At 34.0% G+C, this 17,994-nt stretch overlaps 1 protein-coding gene across 3 annotated transcripts in view; it reads right to left on the reverse strand.

Annotated features, from left to right (window-relative positions):
- Nucleotides 1–900: 900 nt before the first annotated feature.
- The window catches only part of ROCK1 (Rho associated coiled-coil containing protein kinase 1), a 104,534-nt gene continuing 87,440 nt past the window's right edge, over nt 901–17,994 (reverse strand). For all 3 annotated transcript variants that reach the window (XM_036418479.2, XM_036418480.2, XM_045574521.1), the window contains 7 exons: nt 16,763–16,922; nt 10,916–10,986; nt 10,153–10,241; nt 5,405–5,483; nt 4,980–5,241; nt 3,503–3,710; nt 901–2,374 (listed from right to left, as the gene is read on the reverse strand). In XM_036418479.2, coding sequence (XP_036274372.1) covers nt 2,371–2,374; nt 3,503–3,710; nt 4,980–5,241; nt 5,405–5,483; nt 10,153–10,241; nt 10,916–10,986; nt 16,763–16,922 — 873 coding nt within the window. In that variant the 3' untranslated portion in view covers nt 901–2,370. The remainder of the gene's footprint in view (nt 2,375–3,502; nt 3,711–4,979; nt 5,242–5,404; nt 5,484–10,152; nt 10,242–10,915; nt 10,987–16,762; nt 16,923–17,994) is intronic.

Here is a 17,994-nt window from a genome sequence, read left to right on the forward strand (position 1 = left end):
TCTGGCCCAAGAGCTGTGAAAGCCACGCTAAATCGTTTGGTCTGGCCCTGCTAAGGCATTAGGGTGAGTTAATGAAATGTTTGACCAAATATAGCAGGCTAATTTTTCAGTTGATTATTTTGTATAGCCTGGAATGGTACCCTTGGCAGAAATAAGGTTCTCCACCCCTACAAAGATATTAATCAACTTTTCATTTCAACTGTAGCCATTCTTTTATTTTTTATTTTTAAAAAATATATTTTATTGATTTTTCAGAGAGGAAGAGAGAGGGATAGAGAATTAGAAACATCGATGAGAGAGAATCATCGATCAGCTGCCTCTTGCACACCCCCTACTGGGGATGTGCCCGCAACCAAGGTACATGCCCTTGACCAGAATCGAACCCGGGACCCTTCAGTCCGCAGGCTGATCCTCTATCCACTGAGCCAAACCGGTCCCGGCCATTCTTCTTTTAGAACCCAGGCAGGTTCTATCTTTTATTTATTTATTTATTTATTTATTTATTTATAACATATTTTATTGATATTTTACAGAGAGGAAGGGAGAGAGATAGCTAGAAACGTTGATGAGAGAGAAACATCGACCAGCTGCCTCTTGCACACCCCCTACCGATGATGTGCCCGCAACCAAGGTACATGCTCTTGACCGGAATCGAACCCGGGACCTTTCAGTCAGCAGACCGACGCTCTACCACTGAGCCAAACCGGTTTTGGCAGGTTCTATCTTTTAAAAACTCACTTTAATCTAATTGTGGAATTGAACAAACATTTGTATATAGTCAGAAACTAATTTATAGCATAATTTCTATTCATTTCAGCCAGGAGAAAACACCATACAGTCATTATTAAAGGTATCCATCCATAAATTACTTTTATTTCTCATTAAATGAGCACAGAGTCATTAGCATATTAATAACAGATATGTTTATTATTACATATCCATCAGTGCGGCTTTCAATACCACTTGAAACATGCATATCATCCTAGAGACGAATCAGTTTTCCAGTGCTTATTTGATACACATTACTGCAAAGCCATTATAAATTACTGAGGAGGTATTTGGTTAAAAAAATAAACAATAAATCATACTGCCCTTACAAATCTACTCTTGCTATTGCACAAGAGCTTATCAGTATTTATCTGGTAAATTCCTATGTTAACTGGAAAACATCACAGATGTATTGCCATAATTTTCTTTTATATTGGTGCAACCTTCTACATGTTTTGCAGTTTTATAAAGTCATTCATTATTTTAGCAGGTAGTCTGATGCAAAGATTGTACTTAATTTATGAAAGTCCAACAAACCTCTAAATATTTAAAATTAAACCAAATATCAATGAAAAACTCACTGACATAATTTTTTTGAAAATATGTTTTTTGAAACTTCTATATTTAGACATGGCAGTAAAATAATTCTCTCAAATTAAGGCACTAAAAGCTCAATGCAATGCTCATTGAAGTGTTCTAAGAATAATTTACATTTCAAACAGTGCATACATTTCTTATATGTTTGTTAACTTAATGTCTTTATCACTTAAAACCACAAAGAAATACATTATACAATTACAGAAATGATGTACCCCACAAAATGTTTTTAAACTTGGTTCTTTTTTACAGTTAGTTCCTAAAGTCTCTAGTAGTAAAATAACTCAATATGGCTTGGCAAAAATGCATAGATTAAGTGTAATATGTTTTTGCCTTCTCCCATTCACCAATCTACAAATTTGCTGAAACACATACAGTATTTTGTAAAGCACAATGTAAGATAATTATTCTCCATAAGTCCACCACGGCAATCAACAATAAGGCTTTAAATTCTACAGTGAGGGCACTGAAGTCAAGTGAAGTCACTGCTTTCTTAAAATAGTTTTGTATAGTCTTGCAAGAGCACAAAAACTGAAGTCATTAAAAAAAATTGCAGTTGTCTCATTTTGAGATATTTTCTTTACTCCTTCCATGAGCTGATCTTGATAGTGATGGCCATTCCACTTAAAAGTGAAATCCCTTCCTCTTACTCATCTGAGGAAACTGTGTTCTATCATGATTGACAGGCATTTTCTTAGAAATTCAAAAAGGCAGCACCTTTTTAAAAAATATATATCTAGCTAAGCTTTTCACCAATTGTACTTGCATTACATAGTAATAATTAATCTAATCTACCTGTAGGCAAACCCGCAATAAAAAAAAAAACAAAAACAAAAAAAGCCTTGGTGTGCTTTCGTGCCAAAGCATGGACAGAATAACAGCAATCTTAACCCTGAAGCCTGTGATATTGTGTCAAAGGAACAGCCTGTCTGTTCTGCATGGTTAAAGAAGCCTGGTTTATCAGGTAGCATCCCACATGATTCCACAAGGTGCTAGGTCACACGGTTAACTGTTGGTGGGGAAAAAAGAAAAATATTTTAAAAATGTACTCAGCTGTAGGGAAAGGTAAATTACATTATTTTTATATCTAATAACTAACACACAAAACTTGAAAGACAAGAAAAAGGAAAAATACACTTAATATCTCCTTTTTGCTTCTACTCTATTTCAAACATATATATATCTCACACATATATATGCATATACTACCAGTAGTATGTATATATATGCATATATGTGTGCATATACTAGTATGTGTATATGTATGTATATTTATGTATGTATGTGTATACACACACAAATTTTACAAAGCAATAAAAAGCAAGTTTAAATAATTTCAGATCTAGTTTTTAGCTTATACAGGAGGGGACTGATATAGGATTCTATAGAGAGGCAAATCTGTAATAGGTCTCACTTTTAGAGTTAAATGCTCCTCTTAATATAGGGACTACAGTCCAGCAAAAGTTGGTATTTGGTAAAGGAGAAAAAGCATAGGCTTTAGAATTAGATGAAAATGGGTTCCAATCCTGACTATATTTCTAGTTAGCTATGTAGTCTTGTTCAAGTTATCTAATTCCTTTGAATCTCATTTAGTCATGTCAAAAAGAGAACTTACTGAGAACTTTGATTTTTAAAAAAACCCACTATGTCAATATAGTTAAAAGTAATCAAAGTTTTATATAAATCTGTTTATATTAAAAAAGGGATAAACCACAAGATTTTTAAGATGTTATGGGCTATAGGTGGCAAGTTATCAACCAAGAACCTGGATGCAGATATGCATGACCCATGGCCACAGATAATATGGCAGTGAGGGCCTGGGGGTGAAAGGCAGGAGGCCGGGGCGGGCTGGAGGGGGTCAATGGGGAAATAAGGAGAAATATGTAATACTTTCAATAATAAAAAAATTACTAAAACAAAACAAAACAAAAACCATTATGGGCTAAATATGTGCCATGTATACCAACCAATGACAAAATTTGACATGGAAGTAAATAAATATGATATATAAAATATTATTTAACAGGAATCAATTAAACTAATTTGTAAAGTCATTTCTAGTCATATATAAATACCTAGTTACATATGATACTCATCACTTTCACACTGTTAAAAAGGTAAGCTTTTCAATCCTTACCTAGTTTTTCCAGATGTATTTTTAACCACTTTCCGGAAAGATTGATTTGCAGTGGATCTTGTAGAAAGTGTTCGAGGGGATGCACGAACAAAACCAGATGGTGGATTCTTAGGTATCTTTTTCACTAAATGAGTTACCCATTTCTTTTGTTCATCCTGAGAACATGCTAACAACAGCATATCTCTTGCTGATGTTACATCATAACTTACTATGTTAAGAAAAAAAAGAGTATAATTAAAGTCATATAAAATCTAAAAAAGCCCTATTAAATGCATAATTTTCTAAGTTCTTAAAATCTGAAAAGATTTACTATGTATGCTTAATTAAGCTTGGACAGTATCACTTTCCCCTTAATTAAGGCTGAAATTAAAAAAAAAACACACCACCACAAAAAAACCACAACACTAGTTATAAACTAGTAAGAAAAACAAAGTAAAATCAGAAATTCAATAAATGCATTAGTGAAACAAATAAATGTGTATTTAGAACACAAGTTTCTTATCTTAAAATACCAATATTCTGTAATCTTTCCCTCTAGCTACCTCTGGTAAAATAGAGATTTTGTCTATGATACAGTATGCTGGTCCAGGCAGTGAAAACCAGATAAAAAGAAAACAAATCAGGTCTGGTTGGCATGGCCCAGTGGTTGAGTGTCAACCTATAAACCAGGAGGTCACAGTTAAGTTCCTGGTCAGGGCATATGGTATGCCTGGATTGGGGGCTTGATCCCCAGTTTGGAGCATACAGGAGGCAGCTAATCAATGATTCTCTCTCATCACTGATGTTTTTATCTCTCTCACTTCCTATCTGAATCAATAAAAAGAGGGGGGAAAAAAGTCAGAGGTAAAAATTCAAGGGGTTGAATAGCTCACATATAGCTATTTTTTTTTTTTTTAACAAATGTCTCTTTTAAAGACATTATGTTCAAAGCCAAATCTATAACTGTAAAATGATAGTTATATGTTGTCACACCGTATCAAAATGTTACTTCTTATAACCTTTTTTTCCTTAAATTTAAGCATGTTCTGTATTTATGAGAAGGTCCAGACCAATGGCGGTAGAAATTACCTTGCAACAAGGTTCTTTAGACGTATATTTTACAGCTTGTACTTTTTCAACTTAGTATAGAAAATGCTACATTTGAAAAAGTTATTGGGATGTAATTCTCTAATTTATTGTATGTTGTACGTGTGTGTGTGTGTGTGTGTGTGTGTGTGTGTGTGTGTTTTCAAATATATTTTTATTGATTTCAGAGAGGAAGGAAGAGGGAGAGAGAGGTTGAAACATCAATGATGAGAATCATTGATCGGGTGCCTCCTGTACACCCCCTACTGGGGATTGAGCCCGCAATCCTGGCACGTGCCCTGACTGGGATCAAACCTGGGACCTTTCTGTCCACAGGCCAATGCTCTATCCACTGAGCCAAACCAGCGAGGGCTCTAACTTGTTTTAAGTTGTAAAATTTTTCATGCCTTACCTTTACATGGAGAAATTAGGTCCTCTTTCTTATCTAAATGATCTCTGTGGCACTTAACATGGCATCTTCGACATTCTAGGGCAGGGGGTGGCTTAAAAACATGCCAGAGAGGTTTGGCACAGGCCTCACAGTTGGCGGGAAAGTGGTAGAGTGTAGGAATGAACTCATGGCCTTTGTGATTCTGAAAATTAGTTTTTTCAGCTTGTTGTACTGGTTCCATCTCTACATCTTTTCTACATTCACCTTCATTTGCATAAAGTATCTATTCAGGAATGATAAAAGAAAGAAGATAAAAAAGATTTGTATCTGTACATACAAATTTCAAATGTATAAAAGCATTGGTGATTATATATTTACCTCAAAAAAAGTATTTACAATAGTACTTAGGTAAAAGATCTTCTGAAACTATAATTTTATATTTTTACCTGAAATATTTTAGGAATTTCTTCAGTTTCAGCTCTATACACATCTCCTTGGGTTACAGGTCGAACATGGAACAATTTACTAAAATGGAAACAAATATGATAAAATCCATCATAAAAACTCATTAAAAGGTATAAATAAACATTTCTTGAAGAGAAATTAGTCATTAGAAAAATATAACTTAAAATCACAGAATCACTATACACCTATAAGAATTTAAAAAATAAAAATACTAACAAATCAAATGCTGATGAGCATGTAGAGAAACTAGATCCCTCATGCAATTGTGGTAGAAATGTAAAATTGCAGAGCCACTCTGAAAAAGAAGGTAGCAATTGCATTCCTGGGTCTTTACTCCAAAGAAAAATTTATATCTATGTGAAAATCTATATAGGAATGTTCACAGGAGCTTTATCTACAATAGCCAAAACTGGAAACAACCCAAATGAATTGTTAAACAAATGGTGGTACATTCAAACCATGGAATATTAAACTATTCAATAACTGAAAGAAAAAAACCCCTGAAGTTTATATAGTATTTTATTCCATTTATATAACATCCTTTCAATGATAAAATCATAGAGATGCAGAACATATTAGTGATTGCCAGGAATTAGGGAGGGATGAAGAAAAGGAGCTTCTTGTGGCTATAAAAGGGTAACATGAGGAATCCCTGTGATGGAACTGTTCTGTATATTGACTGTGTTGATGGTCATAAGAATCTATACATGTAATAAGGGCATACAGATTGAAAAGAAAGAAGTAAAACTATTATTATTTGGAGATGATATGATTATATATGTAGAAAATCCCTGTGGAATAAAAAAAACTATAAAAATAAGTGAATAACAAGATTAAAAAATTCAAGATCAATATATAAAAATAAATAGTGTTGGAACAACCAGATACTCATATGGAAAAAAACAACCAGCTATTCACATGGAAAAAAACAACAACCAGAACCTCTTAAATTTTAGATTAATCATAACTTAATTGTAAAACCTAGAACAATAAGTTTCCTAGAAGGAAACAAAGAACACCTTCAACAATCTTTGGTTAGGCAAAAATATCTTGGACAGATTAAAAAACACAATAATTCTTTTAAAAAACTTGCTATATGGTCTCTGTTTAAAGATACTGTAAAGGAAATGAACAGGCAAGCTACGAACAGGGAAATATTTACACTACATATTTCTGTCATTGAATTTGTATCCATAATATATACAGAACTTCTACAAATCAGTAGTGAAAAAATAAGCACATAATTAAAAAATTGTCAAAAGACTTGGAAACACGAAAATATATACAAATGGCCAATAAACATATAAAAAGATTCTTGGCATAATTAGTCACGAGAAAAATACAAATTAAAACAATGAGATAGCATTTCATATTAATTAGAAAAGAAAAAAATCAAAGACTGACAACACCGAATGCTGGTGAGAATGTGGAGCAACTGAAACCCATATTACTAGTAAACATTTAGGGTAAACTAGTAAAAATATAGGGTATTAACATTTTTGAAAATAATTTGGTAGATTTTTTAAAGATTAAACACAGTTCTCCTCTATGACACAGAAATCCACTCCTAAAGTTCCTAAAAGGAATGTTCACATCAGTCTAATTTCTAATAGTCCCAAACTGGAAGCAACTCAAATGTCTGTCAACAGAACAATGGATGAAAAAATTGATATAGTCTTCCAACAGAATACTATTCTGAAATTAAAAAAACAAAAAACAAACAAACAAACAAAACCAACAGAAATTGCTACACATAGTAAAACACTATGCTGAGCAAAAAAAGCCAGACGGAAAAGAGTATACGCTGTATAATTCCATTTATATTGTTGTAGACTAGGCAAAATTAATTTTAGTGATAGAATTTAGATTTTTAAATGTTTTTTTTTATTAATTTTTAGAAAGAGAGGAAGGGAGAGGGATAGAAACATCATTGATTGGATACCTCTTGCACACTCCCTACTGGAGATTAAGCCCACAAACTGGGCTTGTGCCTTGACTGGAAATCCAACCAGAACCCTTTTGGTTCATGGGTCGATGCTCAGCCCCTGAGCCACAATGGCGTGGCCAGAATTCAGATTTTTTAAAAACGTGTTTTTCTTTATTTTAGAGAGAGGAAAAGAGAAGGAGAGAGAGAGATACGTCAATGTGAGGGAGAAACATTGATCTGCTACCTCCTGCATCCCCCACCCATTAGGGATAGAGTCCACAATATGGGCATGTGCCCTGACCGGGTATCGGACGGGTGACCTTTTGGTGCATGGGTCTATGCTCAACCGAGTAAGTGACACCGGCTAGGGCCAGATTTTTTTCCTTCTGAGAAGGGGCAAAGGTGAGATTTCTAGGATAATGGAAATGTTTTATTTTATCTTGTCTTAAATGGTTATTACATGGGGGTTTATAAAAGTCACTGAACAGATCATTTAAGATGCACTCATTTTAATATACGAAAATCATACCTCAATAAAAAGGTAAAACAAAAATTACCTCTCATTGATCTAAAAAGTAAGTTAGTTGAAAGATGATGCCTCTTATATTGTTTATGTATTATTCCATTTACATGGTCATTTAAATTTTCAAAACTAATGCTTTTTAAAAAAAGGAAATGAAATACCAGCATTCTGGTATTTGTTCAGTTCTTTTACATTCTAAGTATAAATGGCTCCACAAATGTTTAATTCCAATGGCAATACTTCATTTTAAGTTTATGTTTTTCTTGAATACACCCACTACACTTTAAATTTACATTTTGTTGCTTATGTTTTACCTTTAGTCTTTAAACTTAAATACAGAACTACCTTAATCTATGAAGCCAGCATTATCATAATTCCAAAACTGGATAAAGACACTACAAAGCAAGAGAATTACAGGCCTGATGAACATAGATGCTAAAATCCTCAACAAAATTCTAGCAAATCAGATCCAGCATTACATTAGAAAGATTATACATCTTTACCAAATGGGATTTATTCTGGGGATGCAAGGATAGTACAAAAATCTGCAAATAAATAAACGTGATACAACACATAAACAAACTGAGAGATAAAAATCACATAATCATATCAATTGATGCAGTAAAAGGATTTGACAAAATCTAACACCCTTTCTTGATAAAAACCCTCAGCAAAGTGGAATAGAGGGATAATACCTCAACATAATAAAAGCTTTATATGAGAAACCTACAGCTAACATACTCAATGGGCAAAAACTAAAACTATTTCACCTAAGAACAGGAACAAGACAGGAATGCCCACTCTAACCACTCCTGTTTGATACAGTATTGGAAGTGCTAACCATAGCAATTAGACAAGAAGAAATAAAAGGCATCCAAACTGGAAAAGAAAAAGTAAAACTGTCATTACTCATAGATGACATATTGTACATAGAAAACTCTAAAGACTCCATCAGAAAACTACAACTAATAAATAAATTTGGCAATGTAGCAGGATACAAAATTAACACTCCGAAATCTATGACTTTTATACACCAATAATGAACTTACAGAAAGAGAAACTAAAAAGCAATCCCACTTACCATTATAACAAAAAATTAAGATACCTAGGAATAAACTTAACTAAGGAGGTAAAAGATCTGTACTCAGAAAACTACAGGAGATTGAAAACAGAGATAGAGGAAAACATAAACAAATGGAAGAATACACCATGTTCATGAATTGGTAGAATCAACATAATTAAAATGTCAATATTACCCAAAGCAATCTATAGATTCAATGCAATCCCCATTAAAATACCAAAGGCATGTTTCACAGATCTTCTTTATATAATCTATAGCACCTGTTGTAATATAGGAAGCAGTGCTGGGAAATGACTTTAGAATGAATACAAGGGAAAAAAAACCAAGCTTATTAAGGCCTCTTTGATCTGTAATTAGAAAATAAGAGATACATTTATACTTCCTTTTTTAAAATGACCACATAATCATATACATTTTGAGATGTCTTCTGAACTTAGAACCAATAAACATTGAAATAAAAACTTTACATTAAATCTTACTTTAGAAAATTGTGCCCTGTCTGGGTGGTTTAATTGGCTGCAGCATCTTCCCATACACCAAAAGGTTGTGGGTTCAATCCCTGGGCAAGGTGTATGGGTAGCACCCAATCAACGTTTCTCACATTGATGTTTCTCTTTTTCTCCCACCCTCCTTTCTCTCTAAAAAAATCAATAAATATATCCTTGGGTGATCATTTAAAAACATATATTGTCTTTAGAATACATAAGACAGTTATGCAAAATTTTCCCTTTCACATTTTGTTTAAGATTTAATATAAAGTTATTCTTTAATTTATTTATTTATTAATTTTTTTTTATTGATTTTGTACAGAGAGGAAGGGAGAGAGAGAGAGTTAGAAACATCAATGAGAGAGAGTCATCGATCAGCTGACTCTTGCACACCCTCTACTGGGGATATGCCAGCAACCAAGGTAGTACATGCCCTTGACCGGAATCGAACCTGGGACCCTTCAGTCCCCAAGCCGACACTCTATCCATTGAGCCAAACTGGTCTCGGCTAAAATTATTATTTAAATATAAGAAAAAAAGAAAAGTGTGTAACATTGTTTCAATAAAATATAAACTAAATTGTAAGTCTAAAAATAATTGATTATATATGTAATACTTCCAACAATGAAAAATTATTAAAAAAATAAAATTAAAATAATTATCATAAGTTAACACTCAATTGACTTAAAATTCAATCAAAAGCAACTTACTCTATGTCTAATACCATAGATGGATTGGATTGTTCCTTATCTTGTTCATCGTTATAAAATAAAATTTTCTTGCTGCTTACCACAACATACTGAAATGAGAAAAGAGGGAAGAGGCATAATAAGATCAACATTAACTCGGTTGAAAGTAATAGGCATACCTGCCATTAGTAGTAAATTATATTACACTAGAGGCCCAGTACACAGATTTGTGCATGGGAGGGAGAGTCCCTTCAGCCTGGCCTGCGCCCTTTCGCAATCCAGAACCCCTCAGGGGAAGTCTGACTGCCGGTTGAAGGCCAGGCCTGCGGGTATTGGGCCTAAACTGGCAGTTGGACATCCCCTGTGAGATGCAGCAGTGCGCCGAGCCACAGGCAGACAGGGAAGAACCCGAGCCAGTGCCACACTGCTCAATCTCATCCCAGCCCATTGCGCCTGCCGCTGCCTGCAGAGTCAGGAGAGGCTCCCACTGCCACAGCTGCGCTTGTCAACTATGATCCAGGCTTCTGACTGAGTGGGCACACCCCCTGTGGGAATGGGCTGACCACCAGGGACGGCTTTTGCATTGTCCGTCTGCCCCCTGGTGGTTAGTGTGCGTCATAGTGAATGGTCGACCAGTTGTTCCAGTTGTAACAATTGCTTAAGCTTTTGTATATACAGATTGATTTAAAATCAATGCTAATAATAGGGCAGTTAATACAAGTTCTACACTTAAAAGTAAATGTATAACAAAATATCAAATGGAAAACTATGAGGCATATTATACCTGTTTCTTCCAGCCATATCGTTTGATATTTCCTCTATTTGGTATTGAAAGCCAACCTTCAATTCTTGACTCTAAGAGAAAAATAATATATAATATTCAGTCTTAAATTATAACAAAAGGAAAAGCTATTAACAATTTGTCTGACAGCATGCAGCAACAGGCATTTGACACAGCTAAATGAATAAGTGCTATAATTTGCTCTTTCATGCTTCAATCACACAAATCAATTTTAATGGCCATACAAAGATTGCAGAAAAAAATTCCAAGCCACTTTTCCCGTAAAATTAACATTTAGTACTCAATTACAAAAGTATGAAATAACAACAATAACCTTAAGAGCCAGGCAAGACTGGAATGGACTGCAGCTTAAATGGGATATGATACAGAAGACTATAAATATCATTTAACATTCATATAAAAATACTTAGCAAAAAAAAAAATTATGCAGCAAGTAGAACAAATCAGAGCCATGATTTACACAAGAAAGAGCAAGCAAAAGTACAGAAGTGTCCTATTACTCACAGAAGATAAGAATAGAAGATAAATAAATAAGGAATGCAGGCAGAATCAACTAGATATAAAGAATAAGAGACAAGCATTTTATTTGTTTTCTCAGTACAATATTCTGATAAACTTTTTGGTAAAACACCCATAATAATTTCAATAATATTGTCCAAATTTAGTTGGTGGGGTACTTAATTCTAGTGGTAAGTCCAATTACAATTCTCATCAAACTAAAAAATTATGGTACTAGAATTTAATAAATAGCAAAAGAACACAGAATTCAGTTGGTCAACCTTTAATATTTTAACGAGTTTGTACATAACAGAAATTCTAGACTAATTCTATCAAGGTATTTTATAGTAATTATCACTACTGTTTAATTATACTTATTTATTAGACATATTTGCGAGAAAAAGATGATTCCATTAGAAATAGTTATTTTATATCAGGTTAGAGATAAGTGTACTTAATTGTTTTTATATATCTATTTTATATTTGAAACAACAAAAGAATGGAAAAGTAACCAAATTTAAAATACATTATTATAATGTGACAGATTATACCATGATCTAATCAGAATATTATATATTGCCCTTTCCACACAAAGGCTGTAAAAGAGCTCAGGGTTACATTAAAGGTAACAAAAATATATAACATTCACTGAACATTTATTTTTGCCAAGTGCTTTACAAGTAATATCTCATCTAAAAATGTGTGTAATTCCATGAATACAGGAATATAGGATAGGATAGGTTCTATTATCATCTTCCATTTACAAAGAAAGAGACTGAGGGTTAGCAAGGGAAACTGATTTGCCTAAGGGTACTCTTATCAGTAAATGTCAAAGCATTCTAATTTCTGAGCTTATGTTCCTAGAGCACAATACTATTATGTCCTATAACAAGCTTTGAAGTTAATTGAATCAGGGTCATGTTCTTATTCCAACTTCTTTAATGTACTTAATGTCCTTTGCTTTTGTTATTCCCTTGCATTTGTTAAAGTAGATGAAATAGTGAGAAACTTCAGCTCAAAATGATCCCCCTCTTCTCCCAGCTTTTTTTTAGTTGCTGTTATTTAGCCCATCAATAATTATCTTATTTCCTTAGGTAGTTCCTTGGTAAGTTTTGAGAGTGCAGAGACCATAGCCTAACACTTTTATATACCCCACTGCATATGATATATAGAGTAGGTACTTGATAAACTATTTGTTAATTATTTTGCAATTCTGCTTTTTAAAAGTTAGCCAATTAAGCTATTCTCTGTAAATACTGATTATAATTTAACAACCAAAGCGCTGTTTTATATTAAATGACATGCAGAAGGCTAGTGATCATTCACAAATATTCTCTTAGAAAAGCAAAGAATTATTGCTAGGACCATTTTCCTCCAAAGTGCCAAAACTTGGGCCTCTTATTCCTAAATCTATTTAATACCAGTAATTCCTCATTGAAAATAAAAGACATGAAAGCCATTGAAATCTTGGCATTTATACAAAAATTGTGTAATATATACCAAAATACCCCCCTCAGTTATTTTTTTTTCTATGAGGATAAATGCCAAAAATATTTATTCTTTCTGATTCTGAGTTTGGATTAACCTGCCAGTGTTCTCTTTATTATCTGTCATTTTAATATTCCTATAGAAATTTTATATACTAAAGGCATTTTATGAATCAAATAAGTCCAGTTTTATATTTGTTGTATTTTCAATGAAGAAATTTAGGGCTCAGAAAAAGTACAGAGGATATGTGGTTTTTTCCAATTTAAAACAATAATGTTATGGAAGTTAATTTTAGTTTTTCCTTCTGGTGAATTATCTTCAGATAAACAGTTGAACAAATACATTATACTTATACTCAGCTATAACAAAAAAACACATACTAGCTTCTCCTTTGTGTCCTTTCTTTAAAAAAAAAAAAAAAAGTTACTGATTTCAGAGAGGAAGGGAGAGGAAGAGAGAGAAACATCAATGAGAGAGAATCATTGATTGTCTGCCACCTACTGGGGATGAGCCTACAATTTAGGCATGTGCCCTAACCAGGGATCCACTTATGAACCCCTGGTTCATAGGTCAACGCTCAACTACACCAGTCAGGTTATTTCCTTTCTTCTTAGGTGCAAGTTAATGCACCAGCTTTTAATATTATAAAGACCACCTTTACAACCATGACCACTTGTAATATAAGTGGCAAACTGAAAGTATAATGTAGTCAATTCCATCTTTTACATCACAGGCACAGAAATCAGCTTCTCCAGATAAAGAAATGTTGAGGACTTCTAAATCTGAGTTATCATCAATAACATACTACAAAAGTACAAAAACAAGTTGGCACCACATTTTCTGTATTTGTATAGCAACTTTAACTTAAAAAAAATTAGATGTGCATTACTGCAATATCAGCAATTGACTCCTTTACCCAAACAAGAGATAAAGAGACTAACTATATGTAAATCACTATTTAATAAAGCCAATTTAAATATCAAAGCTAAACTCTGATGACTACCTAAGTTTACCTGGATAAACCACATACTACTTGAGAAAAAGAACTAAAGAACCATTCTAACTTATTTTAATTACATTCAGAAGTGATATTAAAAAATGAAATCAACCAATGTAAGTATTCAGATGCACTGATTATCTTCAAATCACTGGTTATATTTGGACAAAATCACAAACTCTCATATTCTCAAATACTTGGAAACACATAAAGAAATCTACCATTTAAAGGTTTAAATTGCACAACTTGAGATCAACTGGATGGAAAGAGAATGGTGCAGATAATCAATAAGATATAATGAATATTCTTCACCTATTTTAATATTCTTAGGTCAATAGTTACAAGACAAGGAAAGAGAGACATTTATTACATTAGTCTTTATGTCATCTAGACAATAAGCAAACTTAACCCTAAAGGTAATCTTTATATTTACACAGTGTGCTGGGTTACAACCTGTCACAAAAACAAAAGAAGGATAAAGACATAAAATTAATAAGAGGAGTATTTTTAAGAACTTCAAAGGGTTATAAGTGAGAGAAGGAGTAATGATTTTTTTCTAAGCTTTTCCAAGTTTGGAACTTAGATTTAATCTAGTTAATGATAAGACGTCCACTAAAATTATAAAAGCTGAAATTTAGATACACATGATAATTAAATAAAACTTTATATTAAATGATGAAATCTATTATAAAAGAAACAAAGTCACATATCAGTTCATCTACCCAACTACTTAAAAAAGAACATTTTATCAAACTAAAAATATGATCCATATTTCAAAAGGCTTTTAACTGTTAAGTAAATTATTTCATTGAAAGTCCTTTCTTTTTTTAGTCTGTATTTTAAGTCCATTTACTAATTTTCTAAATTAGTAAAATTAATCATTAGTCATTACCTTTGAAAAATCTTTCAGATACCTGAATGGTATATAACTCTCTAATATTAAGAATAAAGTAAAAATTCTTTAATAATTGTTTCTATATATAACTGCAAACCTTAAATTTTATTTGCAAGAGACCATTTTTAGGCATCTAGAAAATGGTAGGTTTAATACAGATTTTCAATTTACTAGCAAAATATCTAACAGAGAAAGGTAAATTAATACTGATAAAGGTTATCCTTTGACTTCTACCTCCAATATGAAAATCAAGTATACAAAACTGTAGAAATCTTAATAAGTTTAAAAACTAAGAACACAGTAAGAGAGGAAGAGGTACCTTAATTGGTTTCCTTTTATAGCAATGAGAAAGGCCACCAGTATTTTTAATTTTTCCCCTCACTGAGTTTGGACTTTGAAATAAAAACAAAATTTCTGAACATACTCAGCTATTTTATTTATTTTATTTTATTTTATTTTTTTTACATACCCAGCTATTTTAAGTAATATACTCAGCAAGGAGCCAGTAGAAAATTTTAAAAATCTCTTTGTTGACTGACTCAAAAGAGGATTTATTAAATCCAGAATCTGAAATCTAACTGAATTCCTAACCCACGTCTACCAATCAAACCATCTGATGATCCATTGAGTTTAGCCTTCCTAAATAACCCAGGATAGAAGATAAAATTCATCACCTTCCTCTTTTTTTTATTTTATTAATATATTTTATTGATTTTGTACAGAGAGGAAGGGAGAGAGATAGAGAGTTAGAAACATCGATGAGAGAGAGTCATCGATCAGCTGCCTCTTGCACACCCCACACTGGGGATATGCCTGCAACCATGGTACATGCCCTTGACCGGAATCGAACCCGGGAACCTTCAGTCCCCAAGCCGACGCTCTATCCATTGAGCCAAACCGGTCCCGGCACCTTCCTCTTTTTATTTATTTTTTTAAATCCTCATTTGAGGACATACTTTTTATTGATTTGAGAGAAAGAGAAAGGGGTAGAAGTAGGGTGAAGGGAGGGAAGAAGAGAGAGAGGAAAACATTGATGAGTTGCCTCTCACACCTGTCTGAACTGGGATTGAACCCACAACCTGGGTATGTGCCCTGACTAGGAATCGAACCTGCCACCTTTCAGTATATAGAATGACACTCCAACCAACTGAGCCACTGGAGAAAAGAAGACAGAAAAAAGTCTGAAGTCTTAGCTATGCACTTTGTCTTTACTTAACTCCCTGATTCCTGTCCACGTCTTCCAAACCTTTTTATCTATTTCTCTAAATTTGAAACTTAAAGTCTGACTAAAGTTTATCATTACTACATAAGGTATGCTTCTATATAGGGCTGCTGTGGTTCTTATTAAGTACAGTTCTTAGTTTTAGCACAAAAATACAAAAAAAAAAAAAATTTAAAGAGCTGCTGCAGCAGCTTTAACTTTCACCTTAAACTTAGGCTGCTTAGAATAGGTTCATAAAGTTCTTCAGGTTTCTATTCAGATATAGCCTCTCAGATCTATTATAATAGCCTAACACTGCTTATGACTGATTTTATTCCATGAAGTGCACTACTAAGTATACAAATACCAAGAGACTTGTGGGGACAGGTTTGGCTCAGTGGATAGAGTGTCAGCCTGCGGACTGAAAGGTCCCAGGTTCGATTCCGGGCAGGGGCATGTACCTTGGCTGCGGGCACATCCCCAGTACGGGGTGTGCAAGAGGCAGCTGATCGATGATTCTCTCTCATTGATGTTTCTAACTCTATCCCTTTCTCTTCATCTCTGTGAAAAATCAATAAAATATATTAAAAAAAAAAAAAAAAAAAAAAAAAAGACTAGCTATCAGAAACAAACTCCCTCTTAAGGATACATGGACAAAATGACAAGAAGCAGAATACCAAATGAAAGAAACACACATTAATTCCCATGACATTTAAGCAAACTTGAATGAAGTAATAGAAATATTCTTACCTGGAAGGTTTCCATCAGTTTCATCAGCACTAGGCAAACTAGCAACACTCGTAGAATCCGATAGGTCCAGAAGTTTAGCACGCAATTGCTCGATATCACTCTCTTTGCTAGCCAACTGCATTTGAAGCTCATTCCTATGTGTACATTCTTCTACCAATTGCTATTTTTGAAAAATACCAAGATAATATAAAGAGTCAAGAATAAATTTCCAACATTAGAAATTAAAAATTGATGGAACTATGAATAAGTAATCTAAAGTTGCAAAACTGAAAATTTTACTAAAAACTTCATGAATGTTTACTATTACAGAGTTTGATCTGACTATACAAAAGGAAGTTCTCTTTCTCAGGAACACATCATTGTTTGGTTAAGCTCCTTTTCTCCTTGCTTTAAATTAGAATTTTTTTTTTTTTAATACAAAGCATCAAAAACAAAAAAGAAACACTTGTTAATAGAAAATGCTTTTAAGAGGTTCCAAATGAAATAGTTTAAAGGGTTCAGAAAGCTTCTAGGTACAGTAAGATTTTTAAATAATAGAGTCAATGCTTGAATCTAATAAGACCGGAGAACATGTTCTCAACTTTGTGCTATTAGCAATCAAGAACATATCAAAAAATTAAGTTTGACATTCTGATTTCAGAAAAGTTGAGTCCTAATTAGAGAAAATAATATACCAAGTATATAAAATATAGCTCCAATAAACCAAAACCTCTATTCCAATTATGGTCACTACAAGAGGCCCAGTGCACAAATTCGTGCACAGGTGAGGTCCAGCCGGCCCTGCCCCAATTGGGCAGATTGGGGCTGGGCCTGTCAGGAGGAGGAGATGTTGGGAGTTGGCTAGTCGGCCAGCCCCAATCAGGGCCTCATCAGAGCCAGGCCAGCTGGGGAAAGGGGCAGTGGGTGATTGGCCAGCAGGGGGTGGGGTGGCCATAGAGAGGGGGTGGGCCAGCAGACACGGCCGCAAATGGAGTAAGGGGTGCCAATGAGGGGGCCAGTGGCCTTGGGGAGGGGCCATAGGTGGTTAGCTGGCTGGCACTACCCCTGATAGGAAGGGGGGCTGATCTGGGATAGGATCAGGCAGGGGGAGGGGCTTCAGAAGGTTGGCAGGCTGGCCCCACACCCTATTGGGGTAGGGGAGTGCAATCAGGAATGGGCTGGCCAAGGAACAGGGGCTGCAGGCCTATCAAGGTGGGGCAGGCTAATAGCGGACGGGGCTGGCCTAGGGGAAG

This window comes from Pipistrellus kuhlii, unplaced genomic scaffold (genome assembly GCF_014108245.1).
Source record: "Pipistrellus kuhlii isolate mPipKuh1 unplaced genomic scaffold, mPipKuh1.p scaffold_m20_p_6, whole genome shotgun sequence".
Taxonomy (NCBI): Eukaryota; Metazoa; Chordata; class Mammalia; order Chiroptera; family Vespertilionidae; genus Pipistrellus; species Pipistrellus kuhlii.